General features: G+C 36.3%; 1 protein-coding gene across 13 annotated transcripts in view; it reads left to right on the plus strand.

Moving 5' to 3' along the window:
* PLEKHA5 (pleckstrin homology domain containing A5) overlaps positions 1-19,263 on the plus strand; it is a 162,342-nt gene that overhangs the window by 43,174 nt on the left and 99,905 nt on the right. Inside the window, exon 4 of one of the 13 annotated variants that reach the window (XM_072326833.1) lies at positions 3,127-3,198. The exons of the other annotated variants lie outside the window; for them this stretch is intronic. Within the exon in view, the coding sequence (XP_072182934.1) occupies positions 3,127-3,157 (31 nt within the window). The 3' untranslated portion in view covers positions 3,158-3,198. Of the gene's footprint in view, positions 1-3,126; positions 3,199-19,263 lie in introns of those variants that run through there. 13 annotated transcript variants of the gene reach the window in all.

Consider the following 19,263-nt stretch of genomic DNA (forward strand, 5'->3'; position numbering starts at 1 on the left):
AGGTGCTCTAAAAATAGAGCAGAATTCCTTTACATTTAGTAATGTGCAGTGGAAGTTTCCACTGTAAGGTTGTTGGCAGAAGTATACAGCGGGCCCTGTGGTATGTAGCTGAGCCTGAGGTCTAGTCAACATCTTTTTCCATAAAATATATTGGGTACCTGTGTGTTTATAAATGTCTCTGTGGTTGGGTATCAGATCTTTGATATCTGAGCAATGTCACTGTTTAAATCTTGTCTAGGTTATAAAATTCTTTAAGATTTGTTTTCTAAGTATGGAAAACAACTACTTTTAGAAACCTGGAGTCTGTCAGTTGAAAGTGAAATGACTGTGATTTCTGCAGTGCTGGGAATTTTGGATTGTGAAAATGAGTTGTCTCCAATCCATTTTAGTAGAGCAGGAGTCTGAACAGGTTATGTGGAGTAAATTCATCCCTTTTTAAAGGCAACAAAGGCTTCTGGAATATACAAATTCCTGCTTTTTCACAAATCACTTTTTTTTTTTTTTTTTTTTTTTTTTTTTTTTTTTTTTTTTTTTTTTTTTTTTCCCACAAATCACAAGTTTGTGTGTGTACTACATTTAAGTATAATCAAGTGCATGTATAAAATTATATCCAGTGAGTGCAAACCACCTGATATCAAAAAATACTACAAGCCTTGTGGAGGGGTGGATAGGAAAGCAGCCTTTGAGGAGAGATCATGCAGCCTACAGAGGAGATAGCTGAGAGGGAATGTAACTCCAGAAAAAACAGACTAAAAGAATTATCAGACCCTGATAATTCAGTAAGCCTTGATATGTGCTGATCTGCATTTGCACATATGCATGATGCTAATGTACCTGCAAATCATTGATTCTTATTTTTTTAATGGGATGGAACCACTAAAAATATTTAGCTATAGCTTGGTTTTATTGGGTAATGCACATGCATTAGCTAACTGTTCCCACTGTCAAACTAACTTGTCACTTCACACATGTTAAACTTCCTAAATCATTGCTTGCGAATTATTTTCTTTAATATTGCCCTTTTCAATTGATTTGTGTGTGTGTGTGTGTTTATTTTTTTTTATTTTTGATCCATTTTTTCTTTTCTTGGAGTGAACTCATCAGCATGCTGATGCTTTGATCTTACTATGGCATGTGATCTGCTTCTCTGGCATGTCTGTCCCTCATTTTCTATCTAAATATAATCTATTTGAAGTAGATTTTTTTTAATTATTATTATAAAATGTAATAAAATAATATTATGTAATAAATAATAATGTCATAAAATAATAATATTATTAAAAGGCTCCTTTGCCTTCCTTATGGTTTGTTGTGTACAAATCAAAACACCACTTGGTTTTTGGGATGAGAGAGAAGTCCTAAGTAGAAGCTGTCATACAGTTGGTTGCTTGCATACTTTTATGTTGCTATCAGTGCATCAAAGCAGCTAGGCTATGCAGTGTCTGTGCAGGGCTTTATTAAAGACTGGAAGTAGTATCCTGTAACTCACTGTCTGCCATACTTAGGAATTGGCATCACATTGCATGCTGAAGCAAGTGTTTTCAGCACTCTGGGGAGCTGAATGTCTTGATTTTCCTTTGTTCATCTAGTAACACAGTTTTTATATGTAAATGTTCTTCCTGCAGGGAAATTAAGCTTTGTCTTTTGGGAATTAAAGCTTTTTCCCCTTATATACATGTGAAGCAAGGGCTGAGTAGAGTGCCTATGAAACAAAGTCTTTTAGTTCTCTTCCCAAATGTTGTTTTCAGTGTTGTTGGGAATCTACTTGTTGGAAAGAGCTGTGAATTCACTTGAATTACAATATTAACCTTGCTGTGATGTAATGTAGGATGTACGTCCATGTAGTTTTAAAGTGTATTTTGTAGGATGTACGACATCTTGGCTTTTATTGAAAGTTTGGTTTGGTCTAACGTGCAATTAGTAATTAAAGTTTACTCTGGTGAATGAGGAGTGTAGGTTCTGTGCTATGACATGAATGTCATGTCATGTCATATTTTTTAATAAGCAGAGGGGTAAAAAGCCTCGAAAAATATCTGTTTTCATTCAAAAATAAACTATTTTCAAAACAATTATTGTGTGTTGTCAAATTCAGAGATAAATTTTTTATTATAATGTTAAATGTCCTGTTATTGCACTTTTACATTCATACTCCTATGATGGAAATAATATTACGGCTGCTCTGAGGATATCTAGTCCAAGTGATGGTGTTTATTTATAGCTCAATCTTAATTGCACAAGAAATTGAGATTTTAAAATTATTTTTATATTTTAAATCAGAGCGTCACTGAAGATCATCCTCATAGAAACCCTTTAAGACTTTAAGAATCCAGTCCAACTGTCAGCCTTTCTCCTCACGCCCACTGAACCACATCCCTTAGTGCCACATCTCTGTGTTTCTTGAATGCCTTCAGGGTTGATGACTCCACCACCTCCGTGGGCAGCCTGAGCTAGTGCATCACCACTCGTTTTGAGAATAAATTTTTTCTATTATCCAACTTCAGCCTCCCCTGGTGCAACCTAAGGCCATTACATCTTGCTCTATCCCTAGTTATGTGGGAGAAGAGATCAACTTCCAAACTGCAATCAGTGATCTTCTAGAGTATATCTTCAAAACAGCTGTCTTAGCCAGACCAAAAAGATGCGATGAATGCGAAGACCTTCAGGAAAAGCATAATCAAATAGAGTAACTATGAAGAGTAGGATGTTCTGTCCCTTTTCCCCTTCCTTTTCTGCAGTTCTGAGCTAAAATATAAATCTCAACCAGTCATGGTATGTATTAGCGCTTTGTTCTACATATATTAATGTTTGGTGGTTTGTTTTTTATTTTTGCTGTCCCAAATACTTTGTGTTAAGGAGATTCAGAATGTTTTTTAAAGCTCCATTTGTTTCTTTTGTTGAACAAAATTTGCATTTCAGTAAAGTTGCTATTAATTTCTTACAGCTTGAGAAGTGATGACTACAGAAATACTATTCAGCATCATTTTCAGTATTGCTTGTTAACTCAGCTTTCTTGTTTATTTGCACCAGTTTTCATGCAGTGTCATCCCCCCACTCTTTAAACTCAAGTCATACTCATTTTAGCCTCTGTTTTTACAGATGCTTCTACATTTTGTTTGTCCTTTGCAGACAGGCCTTTGATTTTTGGGGCACATTTTGAGCTGGGAAAGGAAGACTGGCTTTCCAGACCATGCAGAGTTCAACAGTGATGCTGAATGCTTTCACTCTTCTATAACGCTTGCCTTTTTGGATGCCAGTGAGCTGACACCTCTTGAAATCACTGGGTGGGTCTCCAGCCTCTTCTTGAGAAGTACCACTTCATTAAAGCCCGATCCTTGTCTCTATAGCTATCTTTTCTGCAAGAATCATGTTGCAACTAACGTGCTGGATTTCAATTGCTATCTTGTATCTCAGGCAGGCTATTAGGGGCTGTCTAAGCAATCTACTTTAATCTGCCTGTCCTGAATAATTTTGTATAAATTACAAATTATCCCTATGCTATTCACTTTCTTTTTCAGATAGCTGGTATAGATGCGGTTATGAATATGTATTCTGTGCTTATATTCTGCACCTACATAGGTAGGACTCTGTTTTGTTCAATGACAACTGGGCTTCTTTAAAAGGACTTTGAGTATGGGATATTTTTTTAAGAGTAGGAATCTTGTTGGTATGACTTGATTGCAGTAAATTTGCAAGATTTTCCTTTCCTTTACAGAGGTGATGATAACACTTTAGCAGTATATCCTGTATATTCATATATATGTTAATCTTGTTCTTCGTTATCACACCTGATGACTCATCCAATACTGAAGCTAAACTTCATGCTCTGTTCTTACAACAACAGCAAAATCAGGGCACTTTTTAACAGCGAGGGTCACTGTTCATCAGATACCATTCCTCTAGTATAAAAGGCAGTTTATGAGATGTATGCAGTCATGTCATACTACTCATTTTTTACTTATTTCCTTAGAGTTACTGAATAAATCCTAATATGGCCCATCGTTTTATTGCAGTTTACTCCTACTTGCCCAGCCAAATAAATCCCATGTACTGCTGTTGCTTTGAGACAGTTTATAAAACTTTCTTGGCTATAAAGAACGGCTCTGGCACTTTTATGGGGAGCTTAGTTTTTCCTGTGTGAAAAATGTAACTAATTCTTGTACTGTGTTTTTGTCTGTATTAAGTTCTCCTTTCTTGTCTTGCTTTATCACTTCTTCACATTCTGGAAGATTCATTCCTGATTGTTTGAAGAAAGTTTCTGGTTTGTGCCACATGCCAGAGGCGGTTTTCTTGGCCTTCCAAATCATGCCTTTGCATTCTTTATTTTCTGTACTTGGCCTTGGGTTTCACTTTTTAAACATATTCTTTTTTCCTTGTGGGCTTTACTAAGTAGCTTTTGGTTTTGAAATCATAGCTGGGTGACAGGCTGCTGTGTTTGTACAGAAGCCTCTCCACCTTCTCCCCACCTCCCCGCTTGCATCCCTGAATTGAAATGGAAAATTCTTGACTTTCTGATAGATGGCAGCATATACTGAGTATTTTCCTGTTCCAGAACTTCGCTGGAAGAAGCAGTGACTGGTTAATATGTGGCTCATATAGAAATGGCACATTAGAACAAGAGGGGGAACATTTTTGTCATCTTCCCCTGAGCTTACAGTAAGCACGGCCAAGGCAGTGATCTGAGTACTAGGATGTGCTGTTCTCTTTTCTGCAGCATTGGCTTGGCTTGCTGTAAGCCCCTCAAGTGAGGAGTGATTTTCCTTTTTCATATTCTACATTTCATGGTAGCTCTCAGAGGAGACTGACTAACTCTGCTCTGAAGCAGGAAGGAAACTTAGTCTGTTGCACAATGCTAAATGCTGTGTAGAGCCTACCTACGTTAAATACAGTATGCACAGATAATGTATGTTTAAGACTAGTTTAACTCAGATGAAGTTCTCTATCTAAATAAACATAAAGCCTAGGATTCTTTTTTCTAGTAACAAACTTGCTTTTCTTTAATAGGAGAGGTTATCTAGCCTGTTGAAAGCAGATGGTATTTTCAGTCTTCATTTCAGTCTCTCAGTATTATTTTTCCATTTTGTAAACCTGCTGGGAGAACTGTGTCCAGTCTAATATTTTTACTTTGGAATGCGCTTAAAAGTAGGCTATGAGGTCAAAAATTAATGTGTGAGTAGGATGTGGAGTAAAATTTCATGAGACACAAATGAGGATATATGGGGAAAAACAGGTAAGTCAGAATTGATGAGAATTTCTATATCTAGTACTTCACTCTTTCCTGTAAAAGCAAATGTACTTCACTACATTGGGCAGCTATGCTTTTAAACAGGTTAGCGTGTAAGGGGGGAGAAATAGTAAAAATGAGTTACTCTTGCTTTGCATATGAAATAATTGAGTGCTGGGGGGAGGGGGGGGAGAGAGAGAGAGAACAGGGCGAAATTATGGCACAGAAGTGCTGATTTTTGTCTCCAAATCAATTCTTGGAACATAATGAAAAAATAAAATGTTTCATAGAATCACAGAATGGCTTGGGTTAGAAGGGACCTTGAAGGGCACCAAGTTCCAATGCCATCACAATAGTAGGGCTGCCATCCTCCAGCTCAGGCTGCTCAGGGCCCATCCAACCTGGCTTTGAAAACCTCCAGGGTTGGAGCATCCACAGCTTCTCTGGATAACCTGTTCCAGTGCCTTACCACATTTGTTCTTCCTGTTACTGAAAATGTTGAATGTCTCCTGCCAATCATATAAAAATATTTTTAAACTATCAGAATGTATATAAGAAATTAGGTGTCAAGTTGGCTCCTTAAAATTACCATTGCAATTAGTAGTGATCTTCAGATGATGTAAACTTGTTGTACTGATGATTATCATTTAGTTTTATGATAACTTATTTCCAGCAAGTCATCTCTTTGTGTGGTATTATCTCTGTAATATTGTCTCTAGATAAATCACTCAGAGTTGAATTTTTCGTTATTGCAAAGTGCATGATGATTGTGTTACTCCTTCGTAATGTCTTTGAAATTGATCTCAACAGAATGGTCTGTGAATAGAATATTTCCCCTTATTGCACATCTGAAAATTGACAAAGAGAAGAAATAGAATACATCAGAGGGAAGAAGAAAAGTGGTTTGTTGTCTTATTTGAGCTGTCACCTGACAGACCTGGATAGTTTATTGTGGCTTTAGACATCATTCCCTAATACGGGATAAAACGTTCAGAGGCAATTCTTAATAGTTTCTCTTTAAGAAAGTAGGATAGTAAGACCAGCAGGAAGCACACAGGCAAATTGCTTAAATCTCATGTTAGTCTAGACAAATTGTGATCTGCTCCTTGGGTGTGAACTATCATAATCTCATTCCTGTTGTGAAGTAGAATTTGTGAATAAGAAACCCGGAGTCTATTTTATGATTGGTGGCTAATGATAGAACTTATTTCATATTGGTAGTGACTGCAGCTATATTTCTTACATAACTTATAAATGACATATGGAAAGCATTCCTGACTTTTAATTCATTTTCCAAAGCAATTTAGCTCAATTAACTGAAATGAATATTTTTTTTTCATAAACAAGACGTGCTTGATTAGATGGTGCTGCTAAATATTTGAATTAAATATGATTTTGGCAAAAGAGTTTTATTTCCTGACATTGACATCCTCCTGATTTGCTGAGCTTTTTAGAAAGCTGCTTTTATTTGTTACAGCACCGTTTGACTATTTCTAGCAGTGGATCCGTATGTTACGATTTGAAGAACTCAGAAATGGGGAATGACTTAATGCTTAGCGACTGGCTTTGAGGTTGTGGGTTTTTTCTTTTTTGGTGGCAATATTTAATTTTCTAATTTGGAAAATTATTCTCACTGGCATCATATTAACATGCTATTTTCTATTGCATGTGAAATTTCTTTAACGCGTGTAGGTGTATTTGTATAATTTGATAATTAACTACAAATGTGTACTGCAGTCTTTAGTACTTAACAAAATGTTTCATGTCCTTATTTTACTTACCTAAAAGATTGGATCTAATGACTGTGTGAACAGAGACTCAAATAATTCCAACTGAGGGGCGAGGTATGGGAGGTGGCAAGGGAGGTAGCTTAAGCCTTCTAGCTTCTCCCTGAAATCTCCTGAAGAGTTCGTAATTCACTTACTGGTAGAAGCATTCACCATATGGAAAAGTTTCGTAATAACTGTGTCACAAATGTTAAATCATGTGTCACTTTCCAATTGAATCTTACACATAGCATGTTCTTTGGGCCATAAAGCGACTGAAACTGAACAAATCCTTCTATGTCTTCAAGGCAAAGGTAACTGATGGTTTAAGAGTATCTTTGTAGATTTGTAGATTTGTAGTGATGAATACTGGATATGTAGAGGAATTGTTATTGCTAAGAATACAACTTCATGATCCAATTTAATTAATTCTTCCTTTCTCCTTTGTCTATTCTTATGTCCCAGCCTAGAATATATAGCTAAGAAAAGAAATATATATATATATATATATATATTATATATTTATATATATATATATAAAAGATATATATATATATATATATATATATATATATATATATCTTTTTTTCCACACTCCAAAAGTAAATTCTGTTCTCTGTATAAAAATGTTTATAGGTCCTTTTTCAGTGTCTTTGAAACCTTAAGTAAAGCCAAAGAAAAACAAATATGAGTAGGATTGGGGTGATTTTGGTATTTGTTTGTGGGTTGATTTTTTTTGTTGCTGTTATTATTTTAAATAAATTTACCCTGATTATTACTACTTGAGATGCATGTGGTTGCACTAAGCTATTTCTGTAACGGCACTGGTGCACTTATTATTCAAACCAAGAACAGAACTACATATAAAGCATACCTTAAAAATGTAGACCACTTAGTATTACAACTTGTGGGTTTTTTTTAATTTTCAGTAGAAGCTGTGTATCCAAATAGGATTATTATTATTATTATTATTATTATTATTGGCTTGTATTTTTAAATTTCATTTGTATGTATATTAACCTACACTGGAGGTCAAGTTACTTCTTTCAGATACTTCAGTGAATAAGTTATGAATGTTCCACATTAAAACATTAATGAAGAAGATACTTGACACCTTGGCACAGGAATGGGTTTTTCCAGGTGAAGTGACTTCAGGTTGCAAAAGCCATGCCAATTACTGTAATGCCAAAGAAAGGGACTAGCATTTGTGTAACTGTTTCCAGATGTACTCCCTACAATTAATTATTGCATCACGGTTGCCATAATGAATAAGCTTGTTAGTTGTCTGTTTTTCCAACTCTTTAGGTTATCTTATATTAATTAAATATGAACTATTTTAGGATACTGGTAAGGGTTCTGGAAAAGACAGTTCACAGTACAGTTTCTTGATGTTTTCAAAGAGAGTGGAAGAGGTGATTTTAGAAGGTTATGGACAGCTGTTGCCAAATGTCCTGTGCGTTTGTACATGAAGATGCACAAGTCATGTGCAGATTTTTCAGAAGCAGAAGGTTGGTTGGAATAGTCGATTGGAGAGCAGTAGTCAATTTGGCTGTCTACGTTTGCTTTTGAACTTGAAAACTTCAGTAGAGTATTAGATATTTAATGTTACTTCTTGTGTTTAATGCAATTGAGAGTTCTGGATTAATGAACGTTGCAGAGAAACATTAAATGCTGACATTTTACTTCTGAGTAGCTCTTACCAGAGCTTAAAATAGCAGAAATGCTTAATCTTTAAAATAAATACCTTGGTTTTAATATTCTTATCCAGAAGGAATAAATTGGATAATCACAAAAGATAACAGGAAGTTCAAATGACTGTCATTCAACTTAAGTCACTTCCAAACAAATATCTTGAATCTATTATCAAAGCAAACAAAAGCAAAATACTGTATGGCACAGAGTAATGGTGAAGAATCAAAATGCCCATACGTGTAAGAAAATCATGTTTTGCTTGATGTTCGTTTAGTACTTGAAGTATGAAGTGGTGATATTAATTCGGGATGGTGATGCAGTAATGGCAATAAAATATTGTATGTATATATGTAACTTAGATATTTGTAGCTGAAATAAATATTTAGATAAATTTTCTCTCTTTTTTTTTTTTCCTGGATAATTCTTATTTACATTGGAATGCTACATTATTGCTTAGAGAGGTTGATGGCTTTGCTTCCTATTATAAAACCTAAAGGAAACAATTACAAAATATGAGGGCAGATGGGTGAAGGATTTATCTGAATATTACCCTTATAGGAAGTTATTAAACAATTCTGCAACTCTTGTTTTGTTAACAGCGGGTCTTTAAGGTCATTACTAATAATACTGCAAACATACTTTGAAGAACTGTTGGTTCATGTATTTGTGTTAAAAGCATTTATAGGAGAACAGCTGTGTTGTTTTTTTTTAAATTCACAGCACAATCGACTTATTGAAAACTACTTGTGATGTGTTGATGTTTCAGTCTGATGAGAACATTAGGTGAATATGGATTAAAAACAACCCATAAGTACGTCTGAACACACCTTGCATTATGTTAATAAAACCCCTAATCTTCGTTGGCTGTGTGTCAGGATTGCTAGCAAAGACCAGGGTTTTAGTATTTAGGGTGTTAATTGAAACTTATTTCCTGAAAAATACAGCTTTGGGTTCTTTTTTCCCTTTATCGAAGTTGCAGTTCTGAACAAGCTAAGGAATTTCAGACCCTGTTTTTTCAAGGGGAGTGTTTGAGTGCAGATTTGAGTTTCCACCCTCCCCTTGAATTAATTCTCCAAAACAGGGAAAAGATGATACTGAATTTTATTTTGACACTACTCTTCAGTCCTGTGTATCCCAGCACTTGCTTCCTCTTGGGTTATGTTGTGACTTTAGGAGAAACTGAAACTCAGACTATTAATACTTGATTAATAACCCCAAGTGAATATTTAATTTTGTTTTGTGCTACTGTCCTGTTAGTCCCAGCAGGCATGAATTACTGACGAAAATATCTACCTGTGATATGCCCTTCTGAAAAAATGTACCTCAATCTTATTTTCCTCTGGTGACATAATTCTTAGGACCTATTCCAGTACAACTGGTGTTCCTGTGTAACTTAAGAATGCAATGCTGCATTTTTGTGATGCTGTTGTATCTGTGAAGTATAGTTGCGGCAGCTAAGGATTTACCAGTAAAGAATATTAATCCATAATTAATATTGTTTCATAGTTGTCAGAACAAGAGTCCACTTGTATGCTAGAGTGCACCCTCAGTAAATGGCTGATAGCACAAAACTGAGTGTAGCGGCTGGCTGTGCAGGTGATGGAGCACTGGCATGGGTTGCCCAGAAGAGGAAGTAGAATGTCTTCTTTGGAGATCCTCAGGACCTGAGCAACCTGCCTTGGGTGTCCCTGATTGAACAAGGGTTGGAGCCGATGGACCTAGAGGTCCTTCCCCACCTCAGCCATTCTGTGCATCTATGAACTTCTTATTTGTGTTGAAACTACAGTTACTGGCCGTCTTGCTCATTGATTTGTCTTCTCTTTCCTTTTTGGGTTTGTGCAGTTTGGTTTTAGAATGTAATACCACACACTTGTTTTCCACAAGGAACTTAATTCCTTGTGATGAATGGCTTCGGATGAGAATAAATCTTTACTTATTTATAGGGAGTCAGATCTCCATTGTTTACCTCATTATATCTTTGGATATGATGATATACATTAATTCAGTGTCATTGTGAGCATGCATCTTTAAAATAAAGGTGGATATTTCAATATCTTGCTAGATATCCTTGGATATTGCTCTCCTAACTAAAACTGACCGTAGGATTCAAAATTAGAGATATTTGCTAGTTATGGAAGTCCAATTTAATGTGGATTTTGTTCTTTTGTTCTTGGGTTGTTTTTTTGGTTTTTCTTTTAAGCTTATCTCCTGATTTGAATGATATCAACAGTATAAATTGTATGCCTTTTGAAGGATGTGAAACACTGGAGTAATAATAAGATATTATCCCTGGGTGGCTGGCCTGAAAACAAAAGTCAATTACAAAATGCACTTAATGTGTTGCTCCCTCTATTTTTTTATTGAAGCATATAGGCTCTTTCATATTGAGGAATACAAAATTGATTCAATCAGTTAAATTGACTTCAACAAAAAGGAAAGCCGTAATATGAAGATTTTCATCTGTGCTGGTTTTATTCTGTCACTCTGATGAGATTTACTTTCAGCAGATTGAAGTAGCTGGCAGTGGAAGTTCTTGTTAAAGGTGGCTCAGCTGAATTGGCGGCAACTTGTACTGAAGGAAACCCGTGGTATTAGCAGCTAATCCAGCACTACGCTAGACATTGGACTGAGAATAAAATTGAATAGTGAAGCTAGCTTGGGATTTTTTGTTCAAGTATATTGTATGGATATGCTGTTCTAGGCATCTATCACTGGGAAACCAATAACAAGGATTGTTCTATCAAATATACAATTGAAAATTATCTTTACATATTGATTAGTTAAGTTGAACTGTGAGTTAGCTGCAGATGGCTGTGAGGTTTGATTACCCTATTAACAGGATTAATATTTCAATATTTGTGGTTTGAGAACTACTGGCCTTTCCACAACTGAAATCGCTACCTTTCTATCTATTTTCAAGAAAACAGGAAGTGGTCTGTAAGTTTTCACCCACTGGAGGAAGTTGGTCTTATTTAGCAAGATAGTGGAATTGGAAGTGAAAATCAACTCCCTACCACTAGCCTGATGCATCGTGCCCTTTCATATCAGAAAGGATAAGGGGGAAACCAGGGGAGTGGTAAAAACTGCTCAGAGAAATTTGTAAGTTTGAAGGAACTCTACTTTTGTAATAAACTGACGCTAATACCAGTCCTACTGAGCTTTACAAAAGGTGACGAAAGAGACATGATATTGCAGTAGCTGGATATGTCCTGTATTTGAGGTTTCTATCACAGTGTATTTGCAGTTTTCTCAGCAATTGCCAGAAATCAAGATAGCAGAAAAGAATTATGTTGTTTCATTTTTAAAATTCCAAGCCAACAATGTGTGGTTCAGTGAACTCTGGAGGTGGTGGTACCATCTTGTACTTAGCTGCACATAATGGGTTTCAGTACCTATTCCTGAGCAATCAGAAACTTTCCACAAGTTGTTCTGGAGTCATAACACAGTTCCATGCTGCAGCTACACGTATTAAGCACTGCTACCTGTCTTTGTTAAAAATCATTACCATCTAGTGACCTATTTATAGTATGCAAGATGGAGAGTGCATTGCTTAAAGTAAAGCCCAGAGTGACACAAAGGTCTTTGTCATATCTCCCATTAGGAGTTGCACTCATGTTCCAAGCTACAGGCAGTGGGGGTGCTGCAATGGTGGCCTTTATGAGCATGTTTTGCATTCTGATGTCTGTGAACTCTGAGAGATGATCAATATATGAGCAAGTATTTGTTATAATATTAAGGTTTTATTCTCTAATAGAAATAATTGTCTGAGAGCATGTTAATGAAAATGTAAAGCATAGGGGATTTTTTCATTTGAATCATTTTGCATTACTGTTAGTAAATACCACTTTGTTTTACTGCTTACATCCTCTAGGTGGACCTATCTAGTAGCTCTGAACCACTAAGTATTCCCTTTTCCCATTTGAACACTTTCAGAGTTGTTCCTTCTTCCAGTAAAATTCTCCCATTTGGCGATTCTGATGTTTCTTTTTTGTTTGTTAATTCTCTCTGTAATGTTATATTGCAGAACAGTTTGTCTTCCTCTCTTTCACACTGCAGTTATTTTGTCAGCTTACATCAGTAGCTCTGTATCAGGTACACAGTGAGTTGTCAGAGAAGCATGTTATTTGAGTAGTTGATTTTTTACATGTAAATACTAAGTCTAGAAAAGAACACTTCTACTTTAGAATTACATCCATTAATATAAAGAATAAGCTTAATGGTTGCCTGTATAACTGATATTCTGAGTAAGTTTAAGAACCTTGCAAAGAAGCTTTAGTTTGAGCTATTAACTTAGAGGAGAATTTGGATTCTTTCCAAATGAGATCTCAGCCGTTTTGACTGGAACGCTTTTAGTTAATAAAAGGGATTTGTGCCATGTGGTGGTTATTTAAATAAAAGAACTGGGAAATAACTTGCGGAACAAAAGTGCTTCTGATCTTTAATGTTTCTTGCATTTGACTGTTTTTGCTTGCGTTGTGTTGTGTCCAAAGATGGAAAATGTTTGTTTTTTGCTTTTGTTCGTGGTAAGTAGAACTGGAGTAGACCAGATCTGCACTAAAGTTGCTCTCAAGAAACACTGATATTGTACCTTAAGAATTTATCCTACCAAGTAGAGATTCTTGGACAGGTTGTTGTTCTTTTGCTCCTCTGGCGTGTTTTTCTAATGCTAATGGCTAATTTGAAAGGAAAAATAAATCTATTAAGATGATAATGGCTGAGGGGGAACCTGTCAAAACTGAAGGGGGGTAGTGGGTTGTCTGTGGCTAGAAAGTCTGACAAGTGTAGGTAGGTATGCAGCACGTGTTCTAGAAATGTGGTTGGTTCAGGGCTGGTCTCAGAGAACTGGTAATATAAATACTTATAAATTTGGAAGATAGCATTATCAGAGCAGCAGTGGTAGTTTTATATGTCAGAGGCTGGTACAATGTTACAGACAAATCGTGTATGTAACATACTGAAGACCAATACACAGTGCTTTTATAAGCTGTGGACAGCAGTGATAAACCTTGTTTTTTACATTATACTTGTTCGGGGCAAGAGCAGAAACTGTTTTATGGGTAACATTTAGTATGCCTATATTTAGAAAGGAAATGACAATATAAGTGGTAATGCATGAATTTGTGGCTGTTTGAACTAACTGTGAGCATACAAAGAATGAAAAACCACACAAAAATATCAGAGAGGCCTGCAATAACATAACAAAGAATAGGATGTATGCCATATTGGGTAATTACCAAGTTATGAAGTGTTCAAATGAAAAGATGAGGTGAGAGGGCCTGGACCATCTCCCCTATGAGGAGAGACTTAGGGAACTGGGTCTGTTTAGCCTTGAGAAAAGAAGGCTGAGAGGGGACTTGATCCAGGTTTATAAATACCTGAGGTGTGGGAGCTATAGTGGCGAGGCTGGTCTCTTTTCAGTAGTGCGTGGGGACAGGACTAGGGGCAATGGGCTGAAACTCCAGCATAGGAAGTTCCGCACGAATGTGCGCAAGAACTTCTTTACGGTGAGGGTGACGGAGCACTGGAACAAGCTGCCCAGGGAGGTGGTGGAGTCTCCTTCTATGGAGATATTCAAGACCCGCCTGGACGCCTACCTGTGCGACGTGGTGTAGGGAGCCTGCTTTGGCAGGGGGGTTGGACTCAATGATCTCTAGAGGTCCCTTCCAACCCCTATACTTCTGTGATTCTGTGATTCTGTGAGAATAATATCCTCTGGAGAAGGTTTTGGGGTCAGATATTATAATGGCTTGGCAAGTTCTGCAAGCTCTGTAAGACAGCTGAAGACTATCAGTTAATTTTAAGTTTGTTGTAGCTGCTAAACTTCTGAATGTCTGATAATGAGCATCTGGAGTTAACCACACTGGTAAGCTGTGAAAATGCTGATAATGACAGAGGAAAAGCAAACAATACAGAGATAAATGCTACCTTTCTATTATGTTTGTATGTCTTCGACCAGATTTTTGTATTTACCAGCTCCTGATATAGCTAGCCACGTGATCTGTGCATTAATAAAAGTGGAGCAGATGTGTTTTCCTTTTTCTGAACTATATTTGTTCTTGAATGTTTGAAGTTACTGTCCTTAACTAATATTCAACACCTATTTAATTTGCTTTCAGTATTGAGGAAGGGCATTTGAAGTTTTGTTAGCAGTGTGTGTGGGGGGAATGAATAGATAGTTGAGAGATGAGGCAGTATCTTCAAACGAGCTGTGAAAGGATAATCACAGAAGAAAAACCAAGAGAAAAAATGTACCTGTTAGCATAGGAAGACTGAAGTGTTACAGGACTGGCACATTTGGAAATAGCACAAGTAAAACCATGAATAGGTATAAAAATGTAAATAATACGTAAATAAAATGACTCATCTTTTAATTTTGCATGATAAATGTCCTCTGTATTTCTCCAGACCTCCAGTTTTGTTTGAAAAATCTTTCCTCTTGAGTAGGTGACCCATCACAAAAGAGTCAGCTGATGGTTACAGTGTCAAAATATAGTGGAAAGCAAGGTTTTAAATGGGTGCGCATTTCTGAAGAATATAGCTTTAAACAATCTGGAAAAGGAAGACATTTGAAATTAGAGAGGCACTATTTGAGGAGGCTTATAACCAATATCTATTGGTTATAGCAGACCAAAGTCAAGAAAGATGCCTGTGTGGTCTTGCCAAAACCAAGAAGAGAGCTGAAAGAGATCATCTATAAGAGACGTGTATAAAAGATATGATTGTAGAATTCTTTTTAGGATGCCAGAAGTAGATTTAAAACTCTTGTGAAACTCAGCTGTATATAATTTAGTGAATAACTTATTTTTAGTTAAAAATATCAGTTGCGTAAGTCGAAGCTTTAATAAAATCCATATAAAGCCTGGTTATAAGCTCAAAAGTGAATAGTATTTCATTTTGTGATAGTGTTGAGTTTGATATTGAGTATTAAAACAGACCTACACATAACGTGGAACACCAATCTTATTAAGATGAGCTGCTCTGCTGTCAGACTAGATGATCAAAGGTGTTTGAGTGTGATGCTAAGACCCTTTTAGAAAAGAGCAAAGGTGTTTTAAGTATTCATCACCTGATTTCTTGATAACTATATTAAAAGGGGGGAAGGAAAAACTTCAGTCATTAAATGTTTTTTATCATGTCCTTTAATTGTGTGCTGAGTTTGGTGAAATGAAACTTATACTCGTAGTACTCTTCAGGGAGTGATTGAATTCAGTCTTTATAGCAGCACAGAGATATCTGGCACTACATCTGTGTGATAACAAGGCTTTCTTTCAGATATAAATACAAAAACTTTAGAAAATTATTTCAGCTTCCAGTTCTGATTTTAATCTAAAACCAGCTAAGTCAGGGGAAAACCAAAATACAAACCAGAAGAATATTTATTTTCTGAAAATGCTGTTTGTAGGATATATTTCCCTGTTTACGTATTGTGTCTTTTTTTTTTTTTTTCCTTGCAAGAGATGTTTATTAAATTGGCAAATTTCTACTCATTTACTGTATAACTTTCTTATTACATGTGTAAATCTCAAAACTCTAATGTTTGTTAAAGGGAAGAAACACTTTGAAATACAGTGAGACATTCTCATCTGCAAGTGGCATTTTGCATTAATTATGGGACCAAAAGTATTGTGCTCTTATGTGCTATTTGTAGCTATTAGAATTTCGTCATTGTAGCTACATTTGGTAGGTCATAATGAGAATAAAAGACAGATGCATGAGAGAATTAAAAAAAAGGAAACCAGCAAAGGTGTTCAGGAGGTTGTTCTGAGGGTGTCCTGAACTCTTTTAAGAAGCTGAGCAGATGTCCCAAGAAATGTAGATTTTATTTTATTTTTAAATGAAATAAAAAGTCTTTTATGGGAGATTACATCTGCATAAATTTATTTTCAGAGCAGACTTTTTAAATTAAAATCACAGAATCATAGAGTGCCCTGGGTTGAAAAGGACCACAATGATCACTAGTTTCAACCCGCCTGCTATGTGCAGGGTCACCAACCAGACCAGGCTGCCCAGAGCTACATCCAGCCTGACCTCGAATGCCTCCAGGGATGGGGCATCCACAACCTCCTTGGGCAGCCTGTTCCAGTGCATCACCACCCTCTGTGTGAAAAACTTCCTCCTAATATCTAACCTAAATCTCCTCTGTCTTGGTTTAAAACCATTCCCTACAAGTCCACCCTTGTAAACAGCCATTGCCTCTCCTGTTTATGCTCTCCCTTCAAGTATTAGAAAGCCACAATGAGAAAATATTCATAATTATTGCTCAGTGTGATGGGGTTTTGGGAAGCAAAGAGGAATGTACCTGGAACAAGAGAACAGTGTTTTCTACAATTGTAGTGAATTTAGTAGCTGCTGTTTTTTCCCCTTCATCAGCCAAACGTAACAGTTACAAATCTCAATCTATCAATTAGTTTGTAGAATTAATCTTTCTTCAATAGCAATCTTTTTTTTTTTTTTTTAATTATTTTTTTAAGAAAGAAATTAAACAGCTGGATGAAAACATTTCTCATTAAAGGCAGCTTTTACGCTGGTGGCATCTCATTTTGTGTCATATTGCACTAATCTGAATCTCTGAGGAAGTTCAGAGAGCAGCGACAGAACAAATGATTGAAAGTTAACAAATAAAGGAAGATTTGCTTAGATAAAAATGTGAAATATAATTTTAGTGCTCCTTTTTCTGTAAAGAGTTAGCTAATAGGGAAATATGGAGATTCTTATCATGATGCATGATGTCTGGCAGTAGACCATAGAATGCATCTGAATTTTGCATCTTGGACAGCCCTTGAACTATGGGGTAGGGGTTTGTATGTATTGGTATAAGAAAATGAAATATCAAGGTATTAGGAGATAAAATCAAATTATTGCAGTTAGTGTAACATGATTGCGATTGTTTTAGTTTTTCTAATAGTGGTGTACTAGTATCTGTGCAATGCAAAATTGGATGTTTGTGTGTTCATGCAAATCAGGTTTAATGATGGCGTAGCTCCATTGTGCATCCTGATATCTGGGTTGATGCTTGAAAGGAGCTCTGGAAGTGAAAGTATGCTTAGTCATTTTGTGCAAGTTCACAGTCAGAGGGCATGGGTGAATTTTAAGTTAATTTCTATAATAAATGTTTGGTTTTCATACCAAGAGGTTTTCAAGAGTGTAAGAGTGCAGTGTGTGAGCCTTACACCTCAGAACACCATGAGTGAAGCTACGGATTCTGGTACAAAATGCAACCACTTTTTTGCATTGATATGAAAGCCTCGTTTTTATGTTACTCCTGGACATTAGGAAAGATTAAGAATAATTCCTAGCTTTTCTGCCTGCCATTCTATTAACCTTTGTCTGCTCCACTCAAAGAGCACTTTGATACCTGTACTGCAAGAGTAGCCTTTTTCCTGAATTTGGCTAAATGTTTCTATGCCCAACTGTGATAGAGACCAGGAAGTGGACTGTGTTGTGCTTATAAAGCAGCCTTTACAATACAGCATTTCCAAAGTAGCTTGCTTGGCTTACTCTGAGCTTGAATGGTAAACAGGAAAGCATTTGAGGAGGAAAAATAAAAAGTAACCTGTGCCTGGGGCATGGTTTTTCTCTTTGCACAAAAGAGGAAAAGATGTAGTGCATTCATTTGGAAAAAAAGATATATGAATATACAGTAAGCACAGAGAGAGACCTGTGAGATAGCGGGAGAAAAAGCAAAGCACAGATCTCTGTACTGCTTGTATCTGAGTTTAAGTGAATTAAAAGATGTTAATCTCTGAAGGGAAGGTTTTAAATGTCTGTTTTCCTTGGCATGGATTTTTTACTTGTGAATAAGCCTGGCCTTTGATATCGACATGAACAGTTACATTAGGAAACTAGATAGTTTCTCTATTCATAAAGAGATTTAAAGTGGAGATGACCTGCTTCTAAACATAACCTCTTGTTAGACAGTGGTCTAGTCTCTCTCTTCTTGCCTCTCCCACTCCCCAAAAATGCTGCCCAGAAATTGCTGTGTAGGATAATTCTTAAATCAATTGGGGTATATTTAGCAGATCTGTTGTTTCTGTCTGATTTTTGAGTTCTGCTGCTTAGTGTTCAGATCATATGCTATCCAGAAAAGGGCTTCAGTTTATTACAGTGGCATCATGTAATTACACTGAAGTACATGATGATAGTATTTAAGCCTTAAGATGTTTTGCAGGGAAATAATCCAAATAATTATCTGTGCATCAATTCAGATTAAAAAAAAAATAATAATAAAGAAGGCAGGTACAGGATAGGTCAAGATTCATACTACTTGTTGGCTGAGTTTTATGTATTCCAATTAATGAATTGAGGTTTGACTTGGAAGTTCTACAGTTATTTGGAAGTAGGCCATCTCATGCTGAGCTGAAGCATCAGGCCATTTTAAATGAGATACCGAGCATGCTCATATCAAGTACCCACTCTTTCAGATATTGCAGCGAGTGTCTCTGTTCCCTGTTAGTAGAGCTGTCATTCAATTGAAGTAGAGGAGAGCACAGCATGCCCTTTTGTCATCCTTCTATCGGTGCGCATATGATTTCTCTGGGAGCTGGAAATTTGAGATGTGAGCCCAGCCTTGCTGTTAGAACGTCA

Source organism: Excalfactoria chinensis, chromosome 1 (assembly GCF_039878825.1).
Source record: "Excalfactoria chinensis isolate bCotChi1 chromosome 1, bCotChi1.hap2, whole genome shotgun sequence".
NCBI lineage: Eukaryota > Metazoa > Chordata > Aves > Galliformes > Phasianidae > Excalfactoria > Excalfactoria chinensis.